This window comes from Charadrius vociferus, unplaced genomic scaffold, assembly GCF_000708025.1.
Source record: "Charadrius vociferus isolate BGI_N301 unplaced genomic scaffold, ASM70802v2 scaffold333, whole genome shotgun sequence".
Taxonomy (NCBI): domain Eukaryota; kingdom Metazoa; phylum Chordata; class Aves; order Charadriiformes; family Charadriidae; genus Charadrius; species Charadrius vociferus.
Window position 1 is genome coordinate 128,401 of NW_009647682.1, and position 10,242 is coordinate 138,642.

General features: G+C 42.7%; 1 protein-coding gene across 1 annotated transcript in view; it reads right to left on the reverse strand.

Moving 5' to 3' along the window:
* The window catches only part of DRAM2 (DNA-damage regulated autophagy modulator 2), a 10,931-nt gene extending 3,699 nt beyond the window's left edge, over positions 1–7,232 (reverse strand). Inside the window, exons 1-5 of the mRNA XM_009881307.1 lie at positions 7,145–7,232; positions 4,557–4,714; positions 3,794–3,861; positions 3,093–3,232; positions 365–542 (exon numbers count right to left, since the gene is read on the reverse strand). Of these exons, the coding sequence (XP_009879609.1) occupies positions 365–542; positions 3,093–3,232; positions 3,794–3,861; positions 4,557–4,687 (517 nt within the window). The 5' untranslated portion in view covers positions 4,688–4,714; positions 7,145–7,232. The remainder of the gene's footprint in view (positions 1–364; positions 543–3,092; positions 3,233–3,793; positions 3,862–4,556; positions 4,715–7,144) is intronic.
* Positions 7,233–10,242: the final 3,010 nt, after the last annotated feature.

Here is a 10,242-nt window from a genome sequence, read left to right on the forward strand (position 1 = left end):
AGCACACTTCCCTTTCTCCCCATCTTTCATAATTTACAGTCAGCCTTCTTTGTTATAAACTCTTATTTTTGCCATTTTCAGTCTCTGGTGTGCAGAAGAAAAGGAGAGGAGAAAGGGTGGTAACCATCCCTCTTACCTTTTTTCATTCTCCAGTGACTCACTTGTGGGCTTAACCTGATGCTTCCCTTTTTCCTAAAGTCCACAGGTTGCAATACAGACTGTGAATAGATAGCACGATACAAGCTGTATGCGTAAAGATGATGGGCCTTATGTGGCACCGAAGTGGGTTAAATTAATGTAGGTGCAAATACTGTCATTTGCAAAGGCTGCTCTGTCTTATGGTGTCTGCACAGGAAAAGGATACTGCTCACAATGCTTGAAGAACACCAGAGAAACACGGTCAGACGGATCCAGAAGATGTCTTTGCTATGAACTTCTGGCTGCATCAGGTAGGAGAGGACGGTCTGAACCAGCATATAAACGGCCCCTACTCCAAACGTTAGGCATGCTCCGACCACGTGTATGTAGTACAGAATGCATTTCTAGGGAACGAAAGCACTGCTTGTAAAGAACCCGGTTTCACTTTAAACTCTGAGAACGATTTTCTTCTGTAATCCTTTGGCACTCCGCCCACTCAATTACCTTATCACATCCCAAGATAAGCAGTTCTGGACCGTGCCAGTACTCAGGATATTTTTCTTGGAAACCCCATACAGAGTTAGCTGGAAACCAGCACCTGCCAGCCCTCTACTGCTGCTTTTGTGAAGTTCCTGTGGCTAAATTACAGGTCACAGCTGTATCTTAACTACAGGAATTTAAAAGAGCTGCCCTCATTAGCCATAAGGGACAGTGACACAGAAACGGGATGAAGGAATCCCTACAGTTGGGCAGGTGACAGGCTATCTGTTCAGCATTTCTTTTCCAGGAATCTGTACATCTGTGAAAGATAATGCGATACAGGATAAACATGACACAATTCTAGACCTCAAAATGGGGTTAAAAATAATGAGGTTTAGCGATTTTTCTGAATTACTCTAGTTTGAATAAACCTTGTTTGTCAAATTAGTATCTTTGAATACTCAAATGGAACAAGGTTGAATCAACCAGTAATACTTCTTAACTTAAAAGAATAACTTAAATAGAAGAATCAACTGTCAAATAGTAAAAATCATTAAAATCAGAAGTTACTCCAAGAAAAACAACCGAACTCAAAATTTATGCCCTGAAAAATCACGTTGTCTTCAGTCCTTTCCTCTCATCCCCAGCTCAGCACAGTACCCACAGACAGAAAAAGTGTTATCTTGCCAATTGTGCAATGCGAGGCCTGGCAGCCTCCCCGAACTCCAATCGTGCGGGTGATCTTTTATGCCCTACGGCATGAGACTGTCTGTGTATTTTACTGAGTAATTGTTAAGATCAGGAATTGCAATCACCCTTTCCTCACAATCTCCATGTGCACCTTATGTGCGCAAACAAATTTGAAGTGCCGCATTCACAGTATAACAGAGTTGGGAATTTATATTTAAATAGTGAATAATCAAGTTGCAAAGGTGTGTGCTCCGAAATCGTGTGCTGCTCAGTGATGAGGTTTCATCACAGCGAAATCTTTGCCCTATATGAGAGCAAATCAATAGCCACAGCTGGCATAAAGCAATAGCACTGGCTGAACAGCATGAATTAAAGCTCCCATGAGGATGAGCTATCGCTATAGCTTTGACTCCCAGCAGTGAGAGCTGTCTGGAGCTCTCTGTGTGATGGCTGTTCCCATATCCCCTTTGTTCCTCTTTGTGTATTTTTCACACGGTTGTCTTCAGTAACTAGTGGATTCCCGGGGGCTTTAGCTCGTTTTGCCTCTGGGGTGGCCCTCAACCAGTGCTCAGCATCACTTGGATATGCAGGTACATCACTTCCAATTTTTGTCTTGCTCAAGACTGAATGTTACACAAACTAGTTAACAAATTAACATGCACCTTCTGTATTTTGAGTATCTTAAAATCTACAGAAAGTAGACATACTCCCTCCTGACCACTGGTGGAGGGAAATTATGGAGTTGAACACAGCCTGGAGGCTTTTGCTTGGTGGGAGTGGTAAGGGAGGCTGTGACCTCTAGGTATAGCTGGGGCTTGAGAAAAAAGTAAATAGATTGAGGTCTCCCCCGCAAAAAAAAAAACCAAAACCAAACCCTAAATGAGCGTGCTGAGGTTTCTGAGACAGGGGCAGCTGAAGCACTTGGAGAGCTCCTTGGAAAAGGAGAAGGGAAAAAGGTGGAGCTTTCCAGAAGCTTTTCCTCTTTGCTTTTCCCTGGCCCTAATCCAGCAGGAGAGGAAGGTTACACTGCAGCCTCTAGTGGCTAAAGGCACCGCTACAGATCCCCAAAAAATCCAGCAGGTAATGAATCTGATGAGGCTGGCAATTGTACAGCTGTCTTGTATATAACAGCCAACGATGGAGAATGTGGTCCTGCTGATGGTGTGATATGTGAGAATATCAGATTTTGGAAAAACAAAGTATTAAGGAGGTTAAAAAACCCAGAGACACTGGGAGGGAGAAACTCAAAAGTTGCTTGACCCTGCAGTATTTTCAAGAATTGGACAAGTTTGAAGGGAAATATACCAAAGAAGGTAGATTTTTCAGAGCTGGACTTCTTGTGGGGTTGGGGTTTTTTGTTGGCTTTACTAGTTCTAACAATTTTTGACTATTTGACATTTGCTCCTTTTGAGTCAAACTAAAATATAGTTGTGGTCTTTTAACCTGGAGCTAAGGCTTTTACATCTCCTATAAGGAGATCCAAGATCAGTTTGCTTTCTACAAAACTTACGGGTTTCTTAATGTTTTGGAATTTCATGAATGGCTGCTCACAAGTCCCAGTGGTTAAAGCAAATAAGAAATGAGTAAGAAATTGTAAACCAAAACTTATTTTTTAAATGGTTTTCTGTAGGGAATTTGACAGGTTTGTCAGGAAACAAACAAGCAAACAAAAAAGTCTGACCTAAAAAGTTTTGCTTTCAGTAACCCCCCCATTTTATCAGACATCTTAGTAAACAAACACACAGCTCTGTAGAGCTTCAGAACATTGCAAACAAAGCACAAACCTGGAAATTTGCAATAATGCAAAGTCCAAAACAGCTCATCAATCCCAGTGTCAGGCCAATCTTATTAATCTTGAGGATCTTGGATTTTTCTGGATTCAAAGCGTAAACTTGTTTATAACGGACATACACGGTAGCCATACCTATTAATGAAGAACCCAAATGCAGTAAGATTTTCAGTTGATGAGTACACTCTCCTTTTTTAACTGGGAAGATGCTGAGTGACAGAGGCAACTATTTAAAATACAAAACCTGTTGTATGGTACACTGAAATAAGAAAGCTGAGAATCTGGAAGTCAAAACTGAAATAATATAATGGTAAGCAAGTCAATTTACTAGATTTTTCAGATCTCTTTCATTTGAAAGATATACTAAGTTGTTTTTCCTTCTCTCCATAATTGCAGCACAAGTAAGGTGACTGCCTGGAATTTGCATTTCTGTTCCTTTTGCTAGTCTGCTTTTTTCTTTTTAAAATGCATTTTTGGCCTTTTGGAATCTGCAATTCTGCTGGCTTTGTGGACAACATGCCTGACATACACTTTCCTCTGAATTGCTTCAGAGAATTACGATTGATCGCTTAGAATTTAGTTCTTGCCTGAGAATTATGGGCTGTTTAATGATTGGAATAAGGAAATGAAATTGTTCAAAGCTGCGTGCATTACGGAACTGCCTGCAGTTCGCCAAGGACAGCTTTCTATACTCACCCAAGAAAGCCGAAATATTTAACATGATCCCAAATAAGCATCTTTCAGGTGGTATTGTCCCTGTATCACTGGAAGAGATAAATGGGAGTGATACGCATCTATCTATGCTAAAAATACTTGCAACACAACTTTACTTATTTCAGTCTACAAAGGAACCATAAGAACCAGATTTGTAGAAACCCTCCCAGACATTTTTCACTGATTTTTTTCATTACTCAAACTATACTGTGCTAGTTTCTAGAGCTGTAGAAATAAGCACGGTAAAGACATGCTATTCCTAGAGGAAGGAATGAACGTACTTGGTATAACTATTCCTTTTACGTTGATCTTAAGTCCATAAAAGGTGAATGAAGAGTATTAAACCTGGAAAAATTAAGAACGTGGAAAACTGAAAGACCAAAACTAGAGTCATATGTACAGCTGGGATACAAGGCAGTTGGGAATATAGATTACAGTATGGATTTATTGGTGCAACCAAACCTGGTGACAGCAAGACGCTTTACTCTGAACAGAGGGTTGGAGATGCACCTCCAGCTCTCTTGTTCATCAACATTTTAAGGATATGTTCACAGACCCACACTTAAAGGTTAGACTTTTGCACAAAAATAGACAGTTTTAAATAGAGTTACACATAAATAACTACAAACAACTAGTAACTTTAGAACTGGAGCTGTTAGGTAAGAACTGCTGTTTAAATTTTGGAGTTGGGGAAGAATCTACAGGAGTGAGAGGCCGGTTCAATACTGGTATGAACGTTACTGACCTGATGTAGGGCACCAAAGGGTCAACATGGTGTAGGACGATTGCAGTAATGTATGAAAACACAAAAGATGCAGCTGACCAAACAACCAAAGCCACAGGCAAGACAGAGAGGCCTTGCTGAAACCACCACATTTCAGCGCTGACTTCTATCTCTGAACACTGTGAGGAATCAAATACAAAGGTTTAGTAAGATTTCTCAAAGTTTTTGCTCTTCTTGAGGCAAGCTGCTGCTTCAAGTACAGCAATTTGATATTGCTCTCAGTCTTGTCCTGCAAACCCAAAGCGAACATTTGACTTCATGGCACAGAAGCAATAATAAATAAGCAAAAATAACATGTGGAAATGTTAATTCTGAAATTCTTACAAGATTATGAGAGAAGAAACCGGTAGTGTCACTTTACTACATGTCTCAGCATTTGTTGCTGCCAGAGTAAGGTCAAATGGGTCACCGTGAATAACTGACTCTATTTTCTTCTTACCCTTGTGTCATAATACTATGTTAGAATTAGTGGGGCTGACAGGGAACACGTCCCAGGAGTGACAGTTTAACTGATAGTGGCTGTTGTGGAGCCTCTAACTTCCATTAACAACCAACTGGGCAGATGTGGAGAAAATGACCTAAAATTACTTCAATATCTGCACTCATTTACTACCTGTCATGCTGTGTGACTTATTAGCATCACTTAAATAAGCTCACAGATATCTATGAGCAAGAGCTGAGTGTTACCAGCCACAACCTTCAAACTCAAGGGCTACTTTTTCCTAGTGGCAGTGTAGCAGCTACCATATATTCATAGGTGGGAGGCAAAGGTCTGTTTCCAGGAGTGAAATGGCTAACTCTGTACTCGTGCTAGCAAGTTCCCTAAGTCCCAGCTTGACAGCAAATCTGTGCCTCTACCTCCATCTCTCTAAGAGAATAACGTGCAGCTGTTTCACCCTGGTGAGCTCACACAGAAAGAACTGTGACTCTTCTCTACTCTTGCTGCTAAAGGGAAGTGATTTGCTATCAGCTTCAAATACAAAGTTAAGCAGAGCTGATTTCAGAATCCCAGAATGGCTGAGGGACCACTGGAGGTCATCTTGTCCAACCCCCTGCTCAAGCAGGGCCACCCAGAGCCAGTTGTACAGGATGGCATTGAGTATCTCCAAGGATGGAGATACCGCAACCTCTGTGGGCAACCTGTGCCAGTGCTCTGTCATCCTCACACTGAAAAAGCGTTTCCTTAAGTTCAGACAGAGCCTTCCGAGTTTCAGTGTGTGCCCACTGCTTCTGGTCCTGGCACTGCGCACCGCTGAAAAGAGCCTGGTTCCGTCCTCTTTGCACCCTCCCTTCAGGTATTTGTACACGTTGATGAGATCCCACCTGAGCCTTTTCTTCTCCTGGCCCTGTGTTTTATCCTATTTTACTGATGGTGTTCCCTTACATTTACACCGGTGAGAAGAGTACCAAAAGTGTTTAAGCATAGTTGAAACTGGAGACTGTAAATGGAATATGAAACAGGAAAAAAAGTGAAGAGCAAATAATAAAAAGTACGGCTCTAAGGGCATCCAGGCAAAGATCAAACAGTGCATGAGAAAAGCAAAATAATGTTGAGACCAAATAGAGTGCAGCACTGAGAGGTTTTAGGAGGTGGGCATTGGCCTAGAGTGTGAGAGGCTGAAAGAAAGGAGAAAGAGAAAAGGAAGAAAGAGATAGGAAGTACCAAGACCAGAAAGTCTCACAGAAAGAGAATGTGAAACACAAGTGGGTGAGTTTTAGAACAGATCAGAACTGATCAACTCCTTTGCATGTCACTTAGGAGACCTGACATGGAGTTACTGCACTCAGCAGGTACTCAGTCCCAGACAGACCTTTGTCATTCCATGGCATAGCTTTTCGCTGACCTTTGCCAGCACGTGTGTCTAGGATAGCTTGTGGAAAGCCAGGTTGATAGATTCATCACATAATGCATAACAGTGCATAAAGAGAATTGCTCATTTACCAGAAGCTGCTCATTGTCTTGTGTTTGTGCTGCTTTTAAGCCTAGAACATTAGTTGTTCAAACAAGAACAGATGAGCTCTGGCATGCTCCTGGGAGGTTACAGAAGCCAACTCTAACTGATAACCTTTGAAAAAAAATGTACAATTACATCCTCATAAAATTAAAGGTTCAGCTGCTTGTAAGGAAGATGTTAGGTAGGAGATAAACGTGTCTAACAGGAGATGTGAATAAAAACAGTGATAGAATTAAAGGTGTGTGCTTTCTTAGCCTTAAGCTTTCATTTTTAAGCTAAGTGTAACATTTGCCCTCTAATGTTGACTTTCATTTTAAGACTGTAATGCAGTAAAAATAGTAATGAATACAACTTCACAATCCCATCTTTTGTATGAGTAAATTGGGAATTTGTATTAAAGAGAAAGGCATATATTGCACGGCATTCTCTGTTATAGATGTTATGTGCCTGGGCATGTAATTCAAAACTGCAAGCAGTGAGTCTAATGCTTAGATTTTACTTTTCCTTTAGCATTTAAATGTTAATAGTACCTTAACTTTATTTCTGAGCTAGTAGATTTTTGCCTGAAAACAATAAACAAACAATGACACATACCTGAGAACAAGGGCATCAGAAGAAATGACACATCAGGGGGAATCCAAAGTCATCTTTCTGTTGAAGTTCCACATTTCACTTCATTTTTTTTCTAAACCTTTGAGATATAAAGGAAAATAATCAAGATGTGAGGTACTTCTATACCTCTTAGCCCACAGTATTTATTCTTCTTCTTAGCGTCTTCTATTGGTCACCACGGCTGGCTGCACAGTGGATTAGATGGACCGTTGGCCTGACACAATATGTTTTTCCTATGTTCCAAGTGATTCAAGGGGTGAAGCATGTGTATGGTGACAGTAGAAATGCAGAAAAACAGGTGTTTAAGACTTTTTGATTTATAGGACTTGTCTACACAAAGATTGAACTTGAAAAGAGACGTTTTCAAGAAAAAAAATATGAATGTAACTTTGAATGCAATTAAAACCAGTGCCTATGATCACTGCTTTCACATAAGGAAGAGGACAGAACATGAATTTTTCCCATTCGCTGGGGATGAGCATCCCAATGTGATGCTGGTGCTGCGCTAAATATGTGGCAGGACAGGTGCTGCAGCAGCAGCCTGAATTTAACCAGACATCCCACAACTCCTGTCTTCTCTTCACGTGAGCAGCTGCCGTTTTCACACGCTGGAGAAGTCACCAGAGAGGAGATACTGTGCTGCTTTCCTGTTACTGGCGATATTCATAAGCTTGCACCGATGTCTGCAACGTTTGGGTGCAGCTTTGGGGTACAGCTGCCACGTGGGTGCAGCGGGGCTGAAGCTATGCAGGGGGTAAGGCTCACAGACAACGCAGATTCGCCACCTGTTGGGAGTATTTCCGTGCCTGTGCAGATTACTTTACCTGGACTAAGGCAAGGTTAGTAAAGCAGAACAGCTATTCTGAATTTCCCCCCCAGATATTGTTCTTATTACATAGCAGATGTGTCCACGCAGGCAGCTCATCAGCGATGTCTGCTGCAGAGAAGCCCTCGGTCAGTCAAGACTGGGTATCTCCGCAACCTGTGCTGTCACGCAGCCTGAAGCTAAGGCCTGGACACAAATTATGCTCCTCTTCATGTGGTCAGGCGTAAAGAGCAGTGTGGTAGCTTCAGCTGCAACCTGAGAGCTCTGGCGAGGCATGACTTCTTACTGTGAATATAGCTGCAGGCTGGTACATCCCAACGGCCCGGGGATTAGAGCTGGTTTGGGCTCTGCCAGAAAACTGCAGCTCTGGTCCTCTTACTTTCACAGTCATAAACCTCTGACAAACTCTCCTTAAAACTGTTTTGTAATTTTTCCCCCATAAATTCTCTTTCTTAGTTCTATCAAGATCTTCCCTAAATTCTTATCATCTCCCTTCCCGTTTAAAATTTTTCAGTGAAATCAGTGAAGTCTTTTTCATGCTATTCTGTAGACAGACTGTATATACCAAACACGGGCTTTGTTCCGTGCAAAGCGCCCTGCGCATTTATGGCACCGTCTACCCCAGGCGTTCCGAACTTCGCACTGCTGCGGATACACCGTGTCACTGCCAACTCACGGGGCTCTGAACGTGGAGCGTCTGGGCAAGCACAGGCACATAAGGAGGCGTCTCAAATCACTGGGAGGCAGGATGGAATCGCCTCACAATTTGCCAGCTGGAAGGTCTTGAAATAAATTAACACTTCATCCTGTCCTATTGTTTTCAACAGTAAGAAAGAAAACACACTCAACCTCCCTGTTTTTTCACAAGCTCCTTTGCCAACTGATTATACAACAGCAATGGCTAGCCTCGCTTTTCAAAATAACTATGATTTTCTTAAACATTTATCCTGATCTGTAGGCACTTTTGTGTCCTAAGGGAGTTTTTAAGCCCCGGATTGAGTATCATGGATCTTTCCTGCAATAGACATTATCAAATCATCATCAAGAGAAAGTCAAGGAAGTGTTTCAAGAACAACAGAGGTTTTAACCATGTCTGAGGTTTTTCTTTAAATGCAGCAGCCTTCTGCACATGCTTGAGTATGCGGAATAGAAACTACAAACGAAAATGAAAGGTGGCCAAGACCGTTAACAGCAGAAAGTTAATGTTATCTAGAATGATAATGCTGAGAAGATGCTAAAAAGTATGTGTGGAAAAGGGAAACTTCTAAATTAACACCGATACTCTCACTGTCAACCTGCCTCTCTCAGCAGGACAGGCAGAGATAAAGCCGTCCTAGGGAATACTCCTTTTTCTCTCCAGCAAACTACTCCAACAGCCCCTGTGTTGAAGGAAGAAAGACGCAGCAATTAGCCGCGTGCGTTACTAAGCAAACATGAACGTTGGATGGGGATGAGTCAGAAAGGGATTGAACATGTTCATTTACGCAACTTATTGTCAGGGTCAAACTCACAATAATAACTGATAACAACGGTTAAAGGTTCAATCCTCAAAGTAAGAAGTAAGAAAGTAGGAAATGTGTCACCTTTGTTGTTCCCATGGCAGGGTAACGATAGATGACTCATTTTGAGTGTTTTCTTGGTACAGACACCCCTAAAAGTTGTTATTAAGTCTTTTGGATGTGGGGGACAGCTTCCAGAGAGTTGAAGCGAGGATCTTTATGCCCTCGCTGAGCCCCCGTTACCCAGCTGGGGAAGCAGCAGAATGGCACGGCGCCAAACCAAACAGAGCCAGGCACAAGATACCATGACATAAGGATGTACCAATGCCCGTTTTGGAAAGCTGGCATACCACGATACCAGCCTGTCATTACGGCTGACTGAGGAGCTCAGCGTCCAGGATGAACGCACGCTACCCGTCAGTCCAACCTGTCTAACCAGAGAAAAGCAGCTAAAAATACGTGAGTGGCAGAGCGCGGGAGAGTTTCCCACCTTATGGATGGGGAATCGAAGTTACTGCGAAGTCACAGGGAGGGACTGGAGGTGCCGGGTGTGTGTGTGGGGGGACAGCTCTGGGAGGTCAGGGAGAGGGGACATCATGGAGGGAAGGTTTAGGGGGGGCAGGAAGGAAAGGGAGATGGAGGGGGGAAAGAGGAGGGCTGGGGGCAGGGAGGGGAGAGGACAGAGGGGCCGATGGGGTCCCTGGGGCAGAGGGTCCCTGGGAGTGACGGGGGCCCATGGGGGATGGTGGTCAGTG